General features: G+C 58.0%; 1 protein-coding gene across 10 annotated transcripts in view; it reads left to right on the top strand.

Moving 5' to 3' along the window:
- ELFN1 (extracellular leucine rich repeat and fibronectin type III domain containing 1) overlaps positions 1–12,449 on the top strand; it is a 71,838-nt gene extending 59,389 nt beyond the window's left edge. For 9 of the 10 annotated variants that reach the window (XM_082430566.1, XM_082430560.1, XM_082430564.1 and 6 more), the window contains one exon: positions 8,416–12,449. In XM_082430566.1, the coding sequence (XP_082286692.1) occupies positions 8,693–11,113 (2,421 nt within the window). In that variant the 5' untranslated portion in view covers positions 8,416–8,692 and the 3' untranslated portion in view covers positions 11,114–12,449. The remainder of the gene's footprint in view (positions 1–8,415) is intronic. The other variant, XM_082430565.1, reaches the window with a different exon arrangement.
- Positions 12,450–21,384: the final 8,935 nt, after the last annotated feature.

Genomic DNA, 21,384 nt, shown 5'->3' with positions numbered 1-21,384 from the left:
ATCTTTCTTGACACCCGAGAAATACTTTCCATGTGGATTGCAAGTTAAATGTAAGGGTTCAAATGTAAAGATGCTTGTAGATAGAGGCAGACGTCTGGTCTCAGGACAGCTTGACATCCCCGAGCTGCAAAGCCGTGGTGTGTGTGTGTGTGTGTGTGTGTGTGTGTGTGTGTGTGTGTGTGTGTGTGTGTGTGTGTGTGTGTGTGTGTGTGTGTGTGTGTGTGTGTGTGTGTGTGTGTGTGTGTGTGTGTGTGTGTGATGACACACAAATTAACACGAGTCTGTGGCCCAGGCCTGGCCGTGGTGCTAGCCTCCCCTCCGGAAGCTGCAGGAGAGGGTGTGAGATGAGGCCACGCCGTGCATACTTTTGTTCTTACAGCTTAGCCAGACCCGGCAAGGCTTGTTGATCCCGGGAACACGGGGGCCCGGAGGCAGCGGCCTCTGACAGGTTTCGTGGGGCGAGTGCTTGGCATGTGAGGGGTGGGTGGTGGAGGGGAGCCTCCCGGAAGGGCAGGGCCTCTTGGGACCTGATGGCACCAGCCGTGGACTCAGGGACAACGCGCACGCCGACGCCTGGCTGCGCGGGGGGGGCCCTGGACGTGGGAAGGTGCCGCCGGGTGGTCAGGACCGCCGGTGCGATGACAGCTCCCCCGTTCCCCGCGTGGAAACGCCCCGTTGCTGAGGACGCCGTGCCGAGCTGCCCCCTGACCACAGGGCACCGTGTGCTGCACGTGGTGGCCACCGAGGCACAGCCTGCAGCGCGGCCAGCCCGGGCGCCGCCCACGTGTCCTGAGTACTACGTCGCGGAGACGTCTCAGGCTGACTTTGCTTGGTGTTTTATTTCCCTTATTAATTTAGCGTTTGAGGGCTAATTGCTCATTTATAACCTCCACTCCAAAACCGTGCTCCAAATCTTTAATACAATTAATCGTGGCCAGGAAGTATGCTTTGATTAAATAACCATAGCAACGGGACGTGATGCAGGGCCCGCGTGTGCAGAGGCCTGACCCCGTGACGGGGGCGGGAAACGGTCACCGGGCCCTGTGAGTGTCTGGGGAGGTGGAGGACAGAGAGCGACCCGTGCCTCGGTGTCCCCTAAGGTCCCTTCCAGCGCCCTACGCCGCTGCCCTGCCCTCCTGCCAGGCTGGGATCAGAGCTCAGGGTGGGGACGGGATCCCCGAGCTCGGGGTGGTCAGAAAGGGCTCTTGGGTGTCGGCGTTCTGCCAGGAGGAGCAGAACCGGCAAATCTCTGCCTTCGGTCTCAAACCGGCCCTAAAACAAGTGCAGAGGCTCAGGTCAGACTAAAGATAGAACTTCCTAGCAGCGGGGGCTCTGAGGGTGTGATGGGGAACAGCGCCAGGCGTCCCCTGGACACCTCAGCGCTTACCTGGCGTCGGGGACGTGCGTCCACAGCGCGGGGTGGACCCATGTTCCTCGAGAGGGTCTCTCGTCATCCCTCCTCCCCGGAGGCCAGCCAGCCACCCTCACCCCCGTGTCCCTGCGAGCGCCCGAGCAGGAAGCCGCTGCAAAGTGATTTCTCTCTCCAACGATGCTGTACATCATGTTTTTTAATTTAAAAAGATGCCCAGTGGAAGCATAGCAGACCATTAAATGTTTGGGTCCCTAATTAACTCCAGAGCAGCCTGGAGCCTCGGGCCTGCGGGGAGGAGGGATGGAGCGGGTGGCATCTTCCCAGGAGACAGACCCCAGCCCCACCCGCCAGAGCCCTTCCTGCCGCCTCTGCTGGATCAGGCGCCCGCGCCCCCTCCCGGGGCCTTTTTAACAAGCTGAGGCTGTGGTCCTCTGACCTCACTTTGGGAAAATCGTGTTTCTGGCCGTGCAAATGCCTTTCCCTCTCTGGGCCTCTGTTTCCGCAGCCGGCTTGTTGGGTAACACTGATACCTGCCTCCCCAGACATGGGAGAAGCGGGTCGGTATACAGTAGGCGCTCAATACATGGGGAATCCTGGAGGAAGTAAGAGGTCACCTCTGTTTGCACACCTGCTGCTCGTCACAGCCTCTGGACGGGCAGGGTGAGGGCCCTGAGGCCCAGTGGGGTCCCGTGGACTCCTACCCTGTCAGCTGGCAGGCGTGTCAGGCACTCAGCGCCTTTCTGGGCCCCGTCCTTCCACCTTTGCCGACACCGTCCGCATCCTTGCGGGGTGGGGGGCCGGGGTGCAAGGGATGGTCCCTCCACCTCATGCCTCCCAGCCCGCCTCCCAGAGGACAAGGCCGGGGCCAGCTGAGGTCGGGGGTTGGCCAGACCCGACCCCGTGGCCGAGCCCTGAGGATCCAGCCCCGCTGGGTCAGCACTGCTGGACCACCTGCCACGCGAGCCCGAGCCCGCCTCCTTGGACACACAGGGAGGGAGCGGGCAGCGGGGCAGGTTCTAGGTGGGTGCTGAGCCCGGGACGGCCCCCATGGGGCCCCCGTATCCCCCCGGAGTGGGCGGCTTGCTGAAGTAAAACCCACAGAGTGCGTCCAGCGGCCTGCTGCCCCCCCCCCCCCGGCTGCCTAGAATCCCTCCCCCATCCACGAGGCCAGGGGCAGCTGCAGCAGGATACAAGGGTTTACAGAGCACCCCGTACCAGGCAACACGCTGGAAGCCTCCATAATCTGGTCATGTCAGCCTCACTGTAACCCTTGGGGGACCTACCATCTGACAGGGGAGGAAACGGGCTCAGAGAGGGTGAGTGAGTGGCCCAAGGCCACACAGCCAGAGCACGGCTGAGCCAGCATTCTCGTCCTGGCCCAGGAACCTGGAGCCCGAGATGGTTCTGTGCCTCTTCCAGGTGGGCAGCCCGTCCCCACACCTGGTCTGGCTGGTCGGGGTCATCCGCCGGCCTCGTGGCCTGGCCTGCCTGAGGTGCCCGTCATGACCCGTGGGCCCTGCAGCAGAGCCAGGCTGTAGAGTCAGGCAAACGTTAGCAGTGAACGCGATCTATTGGCAAAACGTTGGAACGGCAAAAAGTTATCCATCTATAACTTTCCACCAATCTCCCCGCCTCCCCCGTGGCCCTGGCCCTCGGCCTGAGCGTCCCTCTGGAGGCGGAAAGTCCTCTCCATCAGCAAAATCCTCAGAGCCGCCCCGGCCTCTTGTCTGGGCTCGGCGATCGGGGAGAGGAACAGTCTTTGTAGACGGATGTGCTCCTTTCCCACACGGCCGTGGTGATTATGCACATCTGGTCGTAAGGAGTTTAAAAGCCTGGAACCACCATATTTCTCCATTTCATTATCGGCGGCCTGGGCTCTGGAGTTGATGTGACAGAACGAACTCGGTGCCAGCCTCACACATGCTGTCCCCGTCGTACGTCCTCTCGGTGACAGAGGTGGCTGTTGAGACAGTGGCTGAGTGGCCCCGGTGGGCTTCCCACCTGCCTAGTCTTGGGACCTTGCAGGTCCCTTCACTCGCGGGGCCTCAGGCTTCTCACCTGGGCCCGGAGGGCGCGGTGGGCGTCCCTGTCCCCTCACCTTGTAGGACTGCGGTGAGGGTACGGATGCGATGGCTCTGGAAGTGACTTGTGCTCGGGGCTCCATCCACCTGGGTGAGGGGCGCAGGGGGCACAGAGCCCCTGGGCGTGCGTTCAGGTGGGTGTTGGGCAGAGGGAGGACATCAGACACACATTTCTGGTCCTATCGGGTATGTTGGGATTTGCAGACCAGAGGCAACCCGGGCAGCCTGAGGCCCTCCAGATGGTAGTGGCAGCTCCCGCTGGCCCGACAAAATGCAAAGGAAGCTGATGTTTGTGAGAAAGCACCGGCCCTCGGGATGGAGGCACTTCTACCCTGTTTTTGCAGATGAGAAAACGGAGCAGATGTTCCCTGCTGAGCTGTGTGCCAGGCACTGGTCCGGGCCTGGGATACCACAGCAGACAACAGGACACGGCTCCTGCTCTGGAGTTTCCATCCCAGCGGGGAGAGGATCTTTATTCCAGAAGTGAAGAAAAAAATAAACAAGGAAAACATCGGGGAGATCAGTGCTGGGCAGAGACAGGAAATGGGTGATGGGGCCGGGAGCACTAGTCCAGATGGGGAGGCCGCTGGCTCCGGGATTTGCGGGAGAGGAAGGGGCCTCTTCTGATCGGACAGCAGGAGGAAGAGCTCTCCAGGCGGGAACAGGGGTGCTGGGGCCCGGTGGCTGCAGGGAAGGGGGTGGGCGCAGGCAGGTGGGGTGAGAACGGGCAGCGGCGGCCGGTGGGGAAGGACCTCGCAGGTCCCTGTGGGGATCCTGGTTTTGCTCTCCGTGTGGAAGGAAAGGGTGGCTGTCAGCAGGGCTGTGGGCGGGACAGCGGGATCCCGTGAGGGCTCTCCAGGTCCCTCTGGCTGTGCGGGGGAGTGGCTCGTGGGTGCCCCAAGGTGGGAGCGATGGGCTTTGTCCCACGAGGGATGGGGATGGCTTGGCCCAGGGTGGCCACGGCGGGCGTGGCGAGAGGTGAAGGTCCCGGTTTGGAGGTGGAGTGGACACTATTGCTGCGGGAGTGGGTTTGGGGTGGGGGCAGAGGGGACTCGAGACGACTCGCCGGTGTTTGGTTTGAGGAACGTGGTGGCGGAGGAGGCTTGCGCACTTCGAGGGGGAAGCGGCTGCGTCTGTGGGTCTGGGGTCCAGGGCATCAAGGCTGGCGAGATGGGCGGGCGGGGTGGGGCAGGCGCGTGGAGAGAGCACTGCAGCCAAGGGAGGGGTGACAGCACCGCGGGGAAGGGAGGGCAGAGCCTGGCCACAGGGACAGTGAGAGGTCAGGGCGAGGGAGGGGGCCAGCAGAGGGGCCAGCAGCTAGCGGAGGAGCCCAGGGCGGGAGAGCGTGGGGCTCAGAGACCCAGAGCAGGAAGTGCTCCAGGAAGGGGCGGCCGGTTACCTGGGCCAAGTGCCCCCGAGAGGCTGCAAAAGGTACAAATAGGAGTGTTCCCTTTGGAGCAGGCAGGACAGAGGTCACTAGCGACCTCAATGGGAGGCAGCTGGGGCTGTGGGGGATGGGTGCTGCCCTGGAGGGGCGGGGGGGATGGAACCACGGCATCGCGGAGGGGAAGGGAGAGGGGCGTGGCCTGAGGGTGCTCAGGTCATGCTGTTGTCTTTATGGAAGGTTCTAGACCTGTGTGTTCAATACCACTCGCCCCACTGCTTGTGCCCAGTAGCCACCCTGTTGGACAGCACACACGTAGACCACGTGCACCATCGCGGAGTCTACAGGTGCTGTTTGCTGGCGGGGGCGGGAGCCAGGGGGGACGGTGCGGGAGTGGGCAGCACACGTCGGCGGTGCCGAGGGCCGCAGGGGTGCGGGGACACGGGGACCCCTGAAGGTGGCCTCCGCCCCTGCATCTCTCTGAAGCGTGGGGCCCGGGGACCAGCGAGGGCAGGATGAGGGACCAGGGCCCTGCGGCTCCACCTGTACTGGGACCCTGAGTCTGGGGTGCTGGCAGGTTGGGGGACAGGTTTCTGCGCCCGGCCCCCAGCGCACGCGCTCTGCAGGCGTCCTGGAAACAGCTGTGCGGCGAGAGGCTTGCTGTGCGCGGGGGCAGGAGTGGGAGCGAACGAGGGATGGACGGGGTGGGAGCAGGATGAGCGTCGTGAGCCCAAGAGGAAGGGCGGCCCCCGCGACTCGGCCAGTTCCCCCAGCAGCCGCTTCCCCAGGACCCCAGTCCTCACGGGGCTCTCAGACCCCGGGGGCGGGATCCCGGCCCCCCACCGGGGCGTCCCTGCGGACGCAGCACGCGGTGGCCTGAGGGGCCTCCTCCACAGGAGGACGGGCTGACTCACTGTGTGACCTTGGGTGAGGCCCTCTGGGCCTCAGTTTCCCCTGTGTGGTGTGAGGTGTGCAACAGGACTCAGGGGGCCCTGCCAGGCTGAGGTCGGGGGGCTCCAGCAGGGGCGGAGGCCACGCTGGCCGGAGACAGCCACCAGGGTGACACCCACACTCCTGCTGATGCTCCCGCCTGCGGCCGGGCGGGTAGGGAGGGCTGTGTCCCTGCGGGCCTGGCTCCCGCTCGGCCCGGGCTCCAGGGCCAGGTGTGAGGCACAGAGCCCCGGGCGGGGACCTGCCCGCTCCTCAGGGCCAGGACCGGGCCGGCCCGGCCCGATGGAGGAGGTCCCCGGATGGGGGTGTGGGGAGAGGCAAGGCTGGTCTCCAGAGGCACCTGCCGCTCACAGGTGCCAGCCCCCAGCGCGGTTCCTAGACTGTCACGCCGGGAGGAGGGCCATGGTGCCAGCAGGGCGGGCGGTGGGCAGGAGGCGCGGCAGGCCTGGCTGGACCGCAGGGGCCCGCACACCCTCGAGCGCTCGGGCGGAGCCGCGTCCACCTGAAGGCACACGGGTCCACGCACACGGGCTGACGTGGGTCCCAGCAAGCGTGGAACATCCTCCTCCCTGTGCATGCGTGCACATGTGCACGTGGCCCTCTGGCCACCCTGAGCCCCTGGGCCAGCCCAGCAGCGGCTCTGTGGCCACCTGGTGCCCAGGTGCCCTGGGCGTGTGGCAGCGAGAGGCTGGGCCAGCCCTGGGGCCCGTCTCCGCCAACCCACGCCTGCCTGTGAGAAGGGTTCTTTGGGCCCTGTGATCCTCCTTAACTTGACTTTGAGTTATTTTGAGCAAGAGATTAAAGGTGATTATGATCAGCCTTGCCCAGGCGCCGCCCTGCCCTGATGGGCTCGCTGCTCCGTCCATCCGGAGGCCTGGAGGCCGGAGCCAGACTCTGATTGGCGCCTCGCCCCGCCAGCCATCCCCACCGCCAAACTCCGCCTGGACGCACTTGCAGCCTGCCCGGCTGCCCGCTCTTGGCCTCTGGGGCGCCTGGGGGACCTAAGTCCCAGCACCTGGACGGATGGGGCAGGTGCCCAGTGGGGAGGAAAGGGCCTGCACAGGCCAGCAGGTGCTGGGAGGTGGTGATGGCGATGAACTCCAAGTACACCCCCTTGGGATTGTAGATTTCACGTCACAAGATGGGCCACGCAGCATCCCCCTGCAAGGCTTCCTCCTGAGGCGAGGGAGATCCAGGCAAGCCCCAGGCTGCTCCCTCCCCCGGCCCCGCCCCCCCCAGCCATTTCCCTTTGGGCCCAGAGAGGCCCTGTGCTTTGCTGGGTGTCACACAGCGACTCTGGGCCCAGCCCTGGGTGGGCTCCGCTGTGGCCCACAGGAACTCTCCCAGCCCCCAGCCCCTTCTGAGCTCTCCCCTCCCTTTAACTCAGAAAGACTCTGCCCCAGGAGCCAGATCAAAACTGTTCTTCATGAAGTTTCCAAAGGGGGGGAAAAATCCATTTCACATCATTATTTTTTTCTCCTAATTTAAACCACCTCAGCGCAGACCAGTTGCAAACGTCAATATCAGTGAAATACACTCAGCTGGCTGCCTGCCAGGCCACAGAGCAGTTACAGAGGCCGCTGTAAATCCAAAGAGTAACAAGCAAACACACACCCATTTGTCTGTCCTGCGGGAGAAATACGAGGGGCAGAGGGGCGAGTCCCACACGCTGGCCGGGGGCGGGGCGGAGGGGGGCGGGGCGGAGGGGGGCGGGGCGGAGGGGGCGCGTCCAGGAGCAGCGGAAGCCAGCGGTGCGTCAGCCGCACCGCCCCACAGGCACCGGCTTCGTCCCGGAGGGCTGCCCTGTAGTGTGACCGTCGCAGCCTCGGCACGCGTGCTGGCACGGGGGTGGGGAGGCCCGCCCCGGAGAAGCGTGGCGTCTGGTGGGGGCAGAGGTCAGAGAGTCAAGAGCCAGGGCGGACCTGGAGCTGGGGCGGGGGGCGTGGTCAGGGCGCCCAGGTGTGCTCGTCGGAGCCTGGCGAGCAGGAGGAGCCACTGTCCTTCCAGGCCTTTCTGCCAGGGCCCCCCGACGTGGGGTGGTGACAGGCCGTGGGTCCCCAGAGCCAGATGGAACGCTACAGACACCGTCCAGCCGGCTCATTCGGGGAAACGGAGGCCCAGAAGGGGCACGATGTACCCGGGTCACACTGCCCGAGAACGCGGACCCAGGACCTCGCTGTCCTGGCTCCTCGCTTGAGAGGGGCTCTGGAAGGCTCCTCCGCGGCCGGCTGAGGACCCTTGGGCTGGGGCTGAGCGCCCTCTGTAGGCGGCCGCAGTGCCGCCCCCAGGTCTTCAGGGGGCAGCGCAGAGCATCTGTCACACGGCCCCTCCCCCACCATCGCTGGTCAACCAAGCGCCTTTAGTCTTGTTCCTGGGCCTCGGTTTGCTCGTCTGACAAATGGGGTCACTGGTGAGGTGGCGGCAGTGGGGCTCGGGCTCACCCCACGCTTCCCGCTTCAGGTCACAGAGGTCAGCCTGCGGTCTGGCGCCGAGCCCCCTTGCGTTTCGTCCCTCACTGCCCGGGGCACCTCCGCGTCACACGGGGCAGCTGGGCGGGGCTGGGCCCAGGGCCACCCGCGGGGATGCCCGGCCGCCTCCTGACTGCCCTCTCCCCTCTTGTCTCGCAGCAGGACCGGCTGGAGCTGGAGGACGCCCGGGCCGATGGGGAAGGAGGCCCCGGTTCCGGCAGGACGCCGGCGGACGGCGAGAGGCGGCTGGCCGTGAGGGAGGTGCTTCCCCCACCCCAGCACTCGGGCCGCCCGGCCATGCGGCTCGGCCCGGTTCGCCCCTGAGAGTGCGGGCGCCCTCCCCCCCCGCCCCTCCCTCCCCCCGGGGGCTGCCGCCCAGCCCGCCACCCCGTGCCCCCGGGCAGGCTGAGCGGGCGCGCCCGCAGGGCTGGTCCCGATGGCCGGGCGCCGGTGGGGCGCGCCGTGGGCCTGGGCGTGCGTGGCGGCGGCCGCCCTGCTGCTCGCGGGCGGGCTGGTGCACGGCGACTGCTGGCTGATCGAGGGCGACAAGGGCTTCGTGTGGCTGGCGATCTGCAGCCAGAACCAGCCGCCGTACGAGGCCATCCCGCAGCAGATCAACAGCACCATCGTGGACCTGCGGCTGAACGAGAACCGCATCCGCAGCGTGCAGTACGCAGCGCTGAGCCGCTTCGGCAACCTCACGTACCTCAACCTCACCAAGAACGAGATCGGCTACATCGAGGACGGCGCCTTCTCGGGCCAGTTCAACCTGCAGGTGCTGCAGCTGGGCTACAACCGGCTGCGCAACCTGACGGAGGGCGCGCTGCGCGGCCTGAGCAAGCTGGAGTACCTGTACCTGCAGGCCAACCTCATCGAGGTGGTGGCGCCCGGCGCCTTCTGGGAGTGCCCCAACATCGTCAACGTCGACCTGTCCATGAACCGCATCCAGCGGCTGCACAGCGCCACCTTCGCGGGCCTGGCCAAGCTGTCCGTGTGCGAGCTCTACAGCAACCCCTTCTACTGCTCCTGCGAGCTGCTGGGCTTCCTGCGCTGGCTGGCAGCCTTCACCAACGCCACGCAGACCTACGACCGCGTGCAGTGCGAGTCGCCGCCGCTCTACTCCGGCTACTCCCTCCTGGGCCAGGGCCGCCGCGGCCAGCACAGCGTCCTCAGCAAGCTGCAGTCCGTGTGCACCGACAGCACCTACGCGGCCGAGGCCCGCCCGGCGCCTGGCCGCTCACCGCCGCCGCCCGCGCCGCCCAGCGAGGCCCCCTGCACCGAGGGTGAGTGCTTCTCCGGCGACGGCACCACGCCGCTGGTGGCCCTGCCCACGCTGGCCCCGCAGGCCGAGGCCCGCCCACTCATCAAGGTCAAGCAGCTGACGCAGAACTCGGCCACCATCACGGTCCAGCTGCCCAGCCCGTTCAACCGCATGTACACGCTGGAGCACTTCAACAACAGCAAGTCGTCCACCGTGTCCAGGCTGACCCGGGCCCAGGAGGAGATCCGCCTGACCAACCTCTACGCGCTCACCAACTACACGTACTGCGTGGTCTCCACCAGCTCGGGGCTGCACCACAACCACACCTGCCTCACCATCTGCCTGCCCAAGCCACCCAGCCCGCCGGGCCCCATGCCCAGCTCCTCCACGGCCACCCGCTACATCATGACCGTCCTGGGCTGCCTCCTCGGCATGGTGCTGGTGCTCGGCGCCGTCCACTACTGCCTGCGGAGGCGGAGGCGCCACGAGGAGAAGCGCAAGGCGCCGGCCTCGGCGGCCGCGGCCGGCAGCCTCAAGAAGACCATCATCGAGCTCCAGTACGGGCCCGAGATGGAGGCGCCCGGCCTGGCCCCGCTGTCCCAGGGCCCGCTGCTGGGCCCCGAGGCCGTGACCCGCATCCCGTACCTGCCGGCGGCCGCCGGCGAGGTAGAGCCGTACAAGCTGGCGGAGGGCGGCGAGACGCCGCAGGCCGGCAAGGGCAGCTACATGGAGGTGCGTTCCGCGGAGCAGGCCGAGCGCAGGGACGGGGAGCCGGGCCGGCCGGGCCCCGACAGCCAGAGCTCGGTGGCCGAGATCTCCACCATCGCCAAGGAGGTGGACAAGGTGAACCAGATCATCAACAACTGCATCGACGCCCTCAAGTCCGAGTGCACCTCCCTCCAGGGCGGCAAGGCGGGGGCCGGGGCCGCGGCCGAGCCACAGCTGGTGCTGCTGTCCGAGCCGCTGGCCGGCAAGCACGGCTTCCTGTCGCCCGCCTACAAGGACGCCTTCGGCCACGGCCTGCAGCGGCATCACAGCGCGGAGGCCGCGCCCGGGGTCCCGCGCGCCAGCACCTCGTCCAGCGGCTCCGCGCGCAGCCCGCGGCCCTACCGCGCCGAGGCCGCCGGGGCCAAGTACATCGAGAAGAGCTCGCCCGCGGCCGACGCCATCCTCACTGTGACGCCCGCGGCCGCCGTGCTGCGGGCCGAGGCCGAGAAGAGCCGCCAGTACGGCGAGCACCGGCACTCGTACCCCGGCTCCCACCCCGCCGAGCCGCCCCCGCCCCATGAGGGCCCGGGCGGCCGCAAGGCGTCCATCCTGGAGCCGCTGACCCGGCCGCGGCCCCGCGACCCGGCCTACTCGCAGCTGTCCCCGCAGTACCATAACCTGAGCTACTCCTCCAGCCCCGAGTACCCCTGCAGGGCCTCCCGGAGCATCTGGGGGCGCTTCAGACTGAGCCGCCGGCGGCACAAGGACGAGGGGGAGTTCATGGCGGCCGGCCACGCCCTGCGCAAAAAGGTTCAGTTCGCCAAAGACGAGGATCTGCACGACATCCTAGACTACTGGAAGGGCGTGTCCGCACAGCACAAGTCCTGAGCCCCCGCCGGGCGCCTGGCGCCCGCGCCCCCCCGAAACTCGTGATCCCGCTGGACCAACAAGGACACAAGAGCCACCGCAGCTATCTGTAACCCAGAGACCCACGGGACACACACACACATATACACACACACTAGCAGCTGTTAAAGCCCTGGGCTTTGCAGAGGAAGTGGGGAGGGGGCGCTGACAGTATGAACGGGAGGTGAACCGCGGCCGAGCACGTGTACCTGCCCTGAGGCATTCTCACCGGTGTGAGCGGCCCGTACACACACACACACACACACACACACACACACACAAGGGACTTCAGAAAACTGTGTCTTAGGGATGGGGGGGTGGGGGGGATTTTTTTCATTGTCTTTTCTCTTTCTATTCTTCTCTGCTTTCTTTCCCTCTCTTCTCTCGTTATTTTCTTCCTTTTTTAAAAAAATATATTAAAAGTAAAGTTCTCTTAAAAAGACATAAAACACTAGACCTGGGGGGCGTGGCCGGCGCGGCCACCTGGCTCCTCGCATGATCTCCGTCCGTGGTTTTCTGTGGACTGTTTAGTCCGTCTCTTCATCGCCACCTCCGGAGGCCACCAAAGAGGGGCAGAGCGAATGCAGGCGGCCGAGTGGCCTCCGGGAAGGTCCCGGAGCCCTGCGGGACTCAAGGAGGAGGGCCGTGCCTGGGGACGGCTCGGGGGTGGCCGGGGGCTCTGAGTGTGTGCTCCTGTCGTCCTGTTTGTTGTATAGAAAAATATTTCTATATTTGCAATGTTTGCTGTAAAACGAGAAAGAAAAAAAAGACTATGTCTGTCTACTAAAAAAAAAAAAAAAAATTCTGCAAAGGAAAAAAATCCCAATACTTGTTTGTAGCGGGTTTTTACTGTGGGATTTAGGGAAAGATTTGGGGTTTTAGATGTCTGGTTTGCGGGTGGGGCCGGGGTCACAGGCGGGTCCCCAGGAGCTCTTCCTCAGGGAATGGGAGTGACGGCAGCAGCTCTGAGGGGCGGTGTGGAAGGGGCAGGGGAGGGAGGTGGGCACGGGGCGGGTAAGTGAGTGTGTCTGACAATGCGTGTGACTGTTGTCTGTGCACAACCCCGGGAAGTGACCGGTGTGTATGGATGGTGGGGTTTGCGTGTGAGTGGGGCGAGCCCGAGCGGTTTGGAGGGGCCCCTCCCGTGGCTGGAGCCCCCGCTACGGGGAAAGTGCCCTGAGATCCCGACGCTGCAGGCCCTCCACGGGCATCGCGCCCGTCCCCCTGCCACCCTGGTGGGGCCCCAAATTCGGAGGGAGGGGTTTAAGCGCAGGTATGAGCAGCGCCAGGTTGTTCAGAATCTCCCGAGAAGCTCAGACCCCGACCCCGAGCTCACGGAGAGACCCCCTCGGTGGCTACGTCCAGAGCAGTGCTACCACAGGTGCCCTCAGGAGCCAGAGCAAGGCTTTTAGGGTGAGAAGCCATTTCTGGGCCTTGCGGCCACCTGTCAGCACAATGGGAGCCCTGCACCCACCCCAGTCCTGCGACAGGTGACCCGCCCTGACCCCTCCCTGCCACTGACCCTCCCGCTGGACGCGTCAGATCTTCCAGCCGTGCTGTCTACCTGGCAGGGGTAGGGGCTCTCCCCTCCTTCTTAAGCCGCCCCCCCCACCACCCCGTCCAGGGCAAACCCGCGCCCAGTCTAGGTTTCTGACAAAGACCCAGTCAGGCAGGAGTGGGAGCTGGGACTGAGCCCGGAAGCGATGGGGAGCCGGAGGGCGGCCAGACCAGGAGAGGATGGAAGTGGGTTTCAGGCATGGGGGCAGAGAGGGAAGAACGGGTCGGAGCTGGAAGCAGCGGGGGTCAGCAGCCCTCCTTGCATACCCCCGGTGACAGACTGCTCCCCCATTTCCTCCACGGCGATTTCACGTTAGGCACCTTTAGAGCCTGTGCAGGAGCCGGCGGCTTCCCAGCGACCACGCATTGCCGGGACACGGCGGCTCTGTCTCTTGCGGGCTGGCCGCCGTCCTGGCCTCTGCACCCAGGTGACCCCATCAAGGTCCTGCATGTGAGGCCTCTGCACTGAGCCCCTCCAGAGTGGGCCACTTCTGAGGACGCTGCCCCCCGCCCCGACGGGCCCCAGGCTCCCCCAGCTCCGGACAGCTCTCCTCGCCCTCGGCCATGGGGGTGACAGCGCAGGGGGACCGTTACATGTGAGGGGGCGGGAGACCACGAGGCCGTGCCCAGGGCAGCGGGGGCAGGTGGAGGAGGCAGGCCCCGGGGCTGGAGGCTGGGTGGAGGCCCAGAGAGGGGCCTGCCTCGCCCAACGTCACACAGTAAGTGGTGACGGTCCTGGCCATGGGACAAAAGGGGGGGTCAGGCCTCCTCAGCCTGCAGTTCCCTGTCACTGAGGAGATAACATGGGCTATTTATAGGGCACCAGAGAACGACGGCCACAGGACGGAGGTGCCAGCTGGCCAGGCATGGGAGAGGGACACGTCACCACCGAGAGCCCTGCCCCGAGGAGGGGTCCCAGGGGCGAGGACCTGGAGAGGGACACGGAGGAAGAGGGTGAGGGTGTGGGCCCTGAGCAGCCAAGAACACCAGTTCCAGAAGCTCAGAGCCTCCCAGGGACACCCCGGGTTGGACAGACGTGGCCCCCACTGCTGGACACTGGGCCAGTCCCAGGACACAGACCTGTATGTCACCATGCCCTTGCTCGAAGGTGGTCACAGTGGAGTTGGCAAGAGTAGACGCACAGGACGTACACGCTTATTGAGGCCCTCCTGTGTGCAGGGCTCTGTGCGAAGCCCCACTGAAGCCCAGGGAGGGGTCGACCCTGCCCCCACCCTGGAGAGGCTCACAGGCCAGAAGGGCACTGGAAGCAGAGGCAGGTGACCCAGCTCTGGGAGGCAGAGGGCCCAGGAGGCCCAGGGAAGGATGGGGACTCCTGCCTGGGAAGAGCCTGGAAGGCTTCCTAGAAGGGGTAATGTTCGGTCTGGAAAAAGGAAGCCACGGTGGGGAAGGAGGGTGGACACGACAAAGTGGAGAGAGGTCAGCAGCCTTGTGGGCTCAGAAGCGAGCTCAGAGCCCAGAATGAAGGTCTGCCAGAGCGAGTCATGCCCTGGGCTGGGACCGGGGCCCGGCTTCCCCACGGGCAGCTCTTGTAGGTCTGTGAGATGTGGCATTTGGAAGCCGAAAGCATGGGCTCAAAGCAGGCTCTGCCACTTGTGACCGCACGACCCCAGAAGGCCGCTGACCTCTCTGCATCTCAGTGGGGATGCTGCACCCGCCCCCTGTCCTGCACTGGGTCCCCGAATGGCACATGGGGTTGTATCTGTCACCTCTGTGGGTCCGACAATGCCGTGTAACAAACAACCACCGTACACACGTTCTTGCTCACGTGACTGGGGCGGTCAGCCCATCCATGCATCTGGGGCATGCTGGGAGGACCGAGCTCTGCTCCACACACCGGCCCAGGGGGTGGCCAAGAGAGCAAGCCCCCCACGGTCAGAGGAAGTCACATGGCTGAGCTCAAAGGCAAGGTGTAGACAGGTCACTCCATCCACAGGGGCAAAGGGCGGGGACACAGGGTGGGGAGAAGAATCAGGACCATCTGAGAACAGAGGCCAAATGCGTGGCCGAGCCTCACATGTCCTCCCTCTGGAGGGGACCACAGAGCACAAAGGGCAGAAAACCCAAGACGATGGTCCTGAGGTTCCATTCATGCATCAGTCAACACACAGCTACAGAGCACCTCCTGTGTACATCCTGGAGACATCGACAAACCTGCCCCCCCGCCGAGAGCCACAGTCCCAACAGGAAAGAGGTGACGCCCCAAATACAGTAATTCGAGGGGGTTTGCCTAAAAGGACCGTTTCCAGAGAGAGGGTGTAGGGGACCCCGGGGGTCAGCAGCAGCCCAGCTGGCAGCGCATCTCGGCCCCCTGGGACGAGGGGAGGCGCTGGGAGGAGTGGTTGTGCAGAGAGCCCGCCAGGGCCCTGACAACGGGCCTCCAGTGGGGGACCGCCAGCCCGAGGCGACCCCACAGAGGGCGCTGGGGACGCGGGCCCAACCCCACTGTCCCCCCTGCTGTCTCCCGCGGGGCTCCCCCTGGGCTGAATGGCCAGAAAACCAGGAGGCAGAGAGGCCGGTGATGAAGTCCATACACGTCAGAACAAAGGGAGAGAGGGGGTGAAAAGGGGGCAGGAAAGGCATGGAGGGGCCAGTGGGGGAGGCCTGGCCTGAGGGCTGCTGGCAGACGCAGCCACTGACCTGATAATCCACCGTGTAGTGACCAAGCGCCGGGGAGCAGAGGCAGGGCTGTGACATCCCTCGTGAAGCAGGAGTCTCCTGGGGAGGCCAGTGCTCAAGACCCTGACGGACAAGCAGGAGTCGGCACGTTGGGTGAGGGGGGAGCAGGCCAGGGGCTTCCTCCCGAGGGACCCGCAGGGACCAAGGCCACCCACCCTAGCCCCCGCCCGAGTGGCAGGTAGGCGCCCCCCGGCGGTCAGAGCTGGGGCCGTGGCGGGGCTGCAGGCCCAGGGGGTCGGTTGAGTCAGGCTCGGGTGCCCGCCTTGCAAACGTAAAGGAATTAGAGTTGGGTGGTGGGTCGTGGGGGCATTGATGGAGTTTTATAGAATAATAACTTTCCCTTATCTCAAAAGCAGCACTTTTACAACATAAACTTTAGAAAACAGCTAAACATAAAGAAGAAAAGAGAGGTCACTCGATCTCACCACCCCCAGATAATCACGGTGTCTGTACTTCCAGGCCTCTCTCTATGTAAGTGCAGCAGGATGGAAATTTACGTGCAATAACCAGGTGCGCAAAGAAGCATCTCTCTCCTTTCTGTAACAGCAGATCTTACTGTGGAGCCTCTGTGCGATGGAGGGGTGGCGGGTACGGTGCAAAGAGATGGGAGACATGACAGCTTGTCTGTAGGATCCAGCAGGGAAGAAGGCACTGATGATGCACTGGAGAGAGGAAGTGACTAGAACACGTCCAAATAAGAAGGGGTGAGGTTCACGGGTCAGAATGGCCATCGTTAAAAAGTCCATAAATAATACACGCTGGGGAGGGTGTGGAGAACAGGGAACCCTCCTACACTGGATGGGAATGTAAATCTGCGGCCACTATGGAGAACAATATGGAGGTTCCTCAGAAAACTAAAAATAGAGCTACCGTATGATCCAGCAATCCCACTCCTGGGCATATATCCAGACAAAACTCTAATTCAAAAAGATACATGCACCCCTATGTTCATAGCAGCACTATTCACAATAGCCAAGACACGGAAACAACCTAAATGTCTACTGACAGATGAATGAATGGATAAAGAAGATGAGGTACATATATACAATGGAATATTCCTCAGCTATTAAAAAGAACAAAATACTGCCTTTTGCAGCAACATGGATGGACCTAGAGATTATCATACTAAGCAAATAAGTCAGAAACAGAAAGACAAATATTGTATCATTTCACTTATATGTGGAATCTAAAATATGACACAAACGAACTTATCTACAGAACAGAAACAGACTCACAGACACAGAGAACAGCCTTGTGGTTGCCAAGGGGGAAGGGAGGTGGGGGAGGGAGGGACTGGGAGTTTGGGATTAGCAGATGCAAACTATTATATATAGAATGAATAAACAAGGTCCTACTGTAGAGCAAAGGGAACTATATTCAGTATCCTGGGATAAACTACAATGGAAAAGAATATGAAAAAGAATATATATATGTATAACTGACTCACTTTGCTGTACAGCAGAAATTAACACAACAATGTAAATCAACTATACTTCAATAAAAAAATTTTTTAAAGTATATTTAAAAAATGGGTGAGGTTTACTGCTTAATGGAAGGGATGGTCTTGGCTAGCACCATGGACAGTCCGTCCACTGTGAGGGAGAGAAGACAGTATATGGAACTGATGCAAGTGCTGGGGCTCATGGGGGACCTTGAGGGGTTTCCTCCTTTGACCACTGCAACCTTGGCATCTTTTCTCAATCCACTGCATTGCCTTTTGGTTCTACTTTCTGGGAGATTTTTTGTTTTGTCTAATTTGAAATAATTATAGAGTCACAGGAAGTCAAAAAACAAAACAACAAAACAAAACAAACCAGTGCATAGAGTCACCCATCCTCTTGCAATGGTGACATCTCATACACCTGTGGCACAGCATCAAAACCAGGAAGCTGTTTTGTCTGTTGGTACAAGTATGTTAACTGCACTACAGATCTTACTGGGTTTCCACCAGCTTTCACATGCACTCGTTTATGTACGTGTGAGGTCTTTGCAGATTTACCCCGTGCGTATAGATTTGGGTAACCACCACCACAACCAAGTTACAGAGCTGACCCATCACTACAAAGACCACCCTTGCGCTGCCCTGTAAGTCACCCCACACCCAACACCATCCCTGTCCCCTGGCACCACTAATTGTTCTCCAGCCCTGTCCTTTTGAGAATATTATATAAATGAAATCATATACTATGTAACCTTTTGATATTGGCTTTTTTCACTCAGAATAACTTCCTTGAGATCCGACCAAGTTGTTACTGTGTCAATTGCTTGTTTCTTTGCATTGCTGGGTGTATTACATTGTATAGATGATGCGCCAGAGTTTGTTTGCCACTCACTTGTTGAAGGACATCTAGGCTGTTTCCAGTTTGGGGCTATTACAAATAAAGCTACTATGAAAATCCTCATATAGCTTTTGGTGTGAACTTAGTTTCTCATTTCTCTGGGATAAATGCTCAGGAGTACAATTGCTGGGTTGTATGATAAGTGCATGTTAAGTATTGTAAGGAACTGCTCAACTGTTTTTTTCAGAGCGACTGCACCTTTTCACATTCCCTCCAGCAATGGATGTGAGATGTAATTTCTCCACACCCTCAGTAACATTTGGTGTTATTGCTAGTTTTTATTCTGGTTGTTGTAATGGTGTGTATTGATACCTCATTATGGTTTTAATTTACATTTCCCTAATGTCTAATGTTGTTGAACATCTTTTTTGTGTGCTGACTTGCCATCAGTGTCTCTTCTTTGATATGTCCTCGTCTTTTACCTATGTTCTGAATGTTTTGTTTTTACTGTTGAGTTTTGAGAGCTCTTTACATTTTCTAGGTACAAGACCTTTATCAGATATGTGGTTGGCAAACATTTTCTCCCAGTCTGTAGCTAATGCATGGAAATCAACACAAAGAGTCAAGTAAAATGAAGAAACAGAAAAATATGTTCCAGATGAAAGAACAAGATAAAACCTCAGAAAAAGACCTTAATGAAACAGAGGTAAGTGATTTACCTAAAAAGAGTTCAAAATAACGGTCATAAAGATGCTCGTCAAACTCAGAAGAAGAATGGATGAACAAAGTGAGAACCTCAACAAAGAGATAGGAAATATAAGAAAGTACCAAACAGAAGTCACAGAACTGAAGAATAGAATAATTGAACTGAAAAATACAGTTCAGGAGTTCAACAGAAGACTAGATGAAGCAGAAGAAAGGATCAGTGAACTTGAAGACAGAGCAGTGAAACTCACCCAATCACAGCAGCAAAAAGAAAAAAAGAATAAAGAAGAGTAAAGATAGCTTAAGGGACTAACGGGACAACATCCACCAGACCAACATTCAACTATTGGGGTCCCAGAAGGAGAAGGGAGAGGAAGAGGCAGAAAACTTATTCAAAGAAATAAGTGCTATAAATTTCCTAACCTGGGGAAGGAAACAGACATCCAGATTCAGGAATCCCACAAAGTTCCAAATAAGATGAACCCAAAGAGACCCACACCAAGACACGTTATAATTAAAATGTCAAAAGTTAAAGACAAAGAGAATCTTTAAAACAGCAAGAGAAAAACAACTTGTTATGTTGACAGTCATAAGCCCATAAGCAGATTTCTTGACAGAAACGTTGCAGGCCAGAAGGGAGTGGCATGATATATTCAAAGTACTGAAAGAAAAAACTCTCCAACTAAGAATACTCTACCTGGAAAAGTTGTCATTCAAAATTGAAGAAGAGATAGAGAAAAAAGCTAAAAAAGATCACCACCACTAGACCAGTCTTAAGAGAAATGTTAAAAGGATGTCTTTAAGCAGAAACAAAAGGGCAGTAATTAGTAACAGGAAACATATGAAAGCACAAATCTCACCGGTAAAGGTAAAGGTAAATATACAGTAAAATTCAGAATAATCTAATATTGTAAATGCGGTGGGTTAATCACTTCTAAAGCTAGTATGAAGGCAAAAATACAAAAGAAGTAAAAATAACTATAACCACAATAATTTGTTAAAGGATACACAAGATTAAAAGATGTAAATTGTGGGCTTCCCTGGTGGCGCAGTGGTTGAGAATCTGCCTGCCAATGCAGGGGACACGGGTTCGAGCCCTGGTCTGGGAAGATCCCACATGCTGCAGAGCAACTAGGTCTGTGAGCCACAACTACTGAGCCTGCGCGTCTGGAGCCTGTGCTCCGCAACAAGAGAGGCCGCGATAGTGAGAGGCCCGCGCACCGCGATGAAGAGTGGCCCCCGCTTGCCACAACTAGAGAAAGCCCTCGCACAGAAACGAAGACCCAACACAGCCATAAATAAATAAAATTAAAAAAAAAAAAGATGTAAATTGTGACATCAAAAATATAAAGCATAGTGGTGAGGGGAAGTAAAAATGCAGAGCTTTAGCATGCATTCAAACTTAAGTTGTTATCAACTTAAAATAGACCGCTATAAATATAAGTTATTTTATGTAAGCCCCATGGTAACCACAAGCAAAAACCTATGGTAGATACACAAGAGAGCAAGAGAAGAAGAAAGGAACAGAGTAACTAGAAAGCAGCCAGAAAACAATTAACAAAAATGATATAAGTACATACCTATCAATAATTACTTTAAATGTAAATAGACCAATCAAAAAACAGAGTGGCTGAATGGATAGAAAAATAAGACACATCTGTATGCTGCCTACAAGATACTCACTTCAGATGTAAGTATATACACAGACTTAAAGTGAAGGGGTGGAAAATGATATTCCATGCAAATGGAAACCAAAAGAAATCTGGGATAGTTAGGCAAAATAAACTTTAAGACAAAGGTTGTATATGAGAGACAAAAAAAGATTATTACATGACAATAAAGGGGTCACTTCAACAAAAGAATTTATTTGTAAATATTTATGCACCCAGTATAGGAGCACCTAAATATATAAAGTGAATATTAAGAAATCTAGAGGGAGAAGTAGACAACAAGAATAGTACAGCATGTTAACAATTCACTTCCACCCAGGGAGAGATCATCCAGACAGAAAATCAATAAAGAAACATTGGCCTTAAATAACACGTTAGACCAGATGGACTTATACGTATACAGAAAATTCCATCCAAAAGCAGTAGAATATACAGTCTCCTCAGGTATGCATGGAACATTTTCCTGGATAGATCATATGTTAAGCCACAAAACAAGTCTTAATAAATTTAAGACAATAAATTGAAATCAGATCAAGTATCTTTTCCTACCACAATGATATAAAACTGAGAGATCGGTTATAAGAAGAAAACTGTAAAAATCACAGATATGTGGAGATTAAACAACAAATGAGTCAAAGAAGAAATAAAAAGAAAAAATTTAAATACCTTGAGACAAATGAAAATGGAAATACAACATACCAAAACTTATGGGATATAGCAAAAGCAGTTCTAAGAAGGAAGGTCATAGTGATAAATGCTTACATCAAGAAACAAGAAAAATCTCAAATATACCACCTAACTTTACACCTCAAAGAACTAGAAAAGAATAACAAAGCCCAAAGTTAGTAGTAGTAAGGAAATAACAAAGATCAGAGCAGAAATAAATAAAGCAGAGACAAAAAAGACAATAGAAAAGATCAATGAAACTAAAAGCTGGATTTTTAAAAAGATATACAAAATTGGCCAACCATTAGCTAGACTCACCAAGAAAAAGAGAGTACTCAAATAAATAAAATCAAAAATTAAAAAGAGATGTTACAAGTGATATCACAGAAATACAAAGGATCATAAAAGACTACTATGAACAATTATACTCCAACAAGTTGGACAACCTAAAAGAAATGGATAAATTCCTAGAAACATATACCCTACCAAGACTGAATCATGAAGAAATAGAAAATCTGAACAAACTAATCACTACTAGAGATTGGATCAGTAATCAAAAACCTCCCAACAAACAAAAATCCAGCACCAGATGACTTCACTGGTGAATTTTACCAAACATTCAAAAAGATTTAATATCTATTCTTCTCAAACTCTTTCAGAAAATTGAAGAGGAGGAAAC

This window comes from Balaenoptera physalus, assembly GCF_965194825.1.
Source record: "Balaenoptera physalus genome assembly, chromosome: 16".
Lineage (NCBI taxonomy): Eukaryota > Metazoa > Chordata > Mammalia > Artiodactyla > Balaenopteridae > Balaenoptera > Balaenoptera physalus.
Note: the sequence above shows the minus strand (reverse complement) of the source record. Positions and strands in the feature narration are given on the sequence as shown.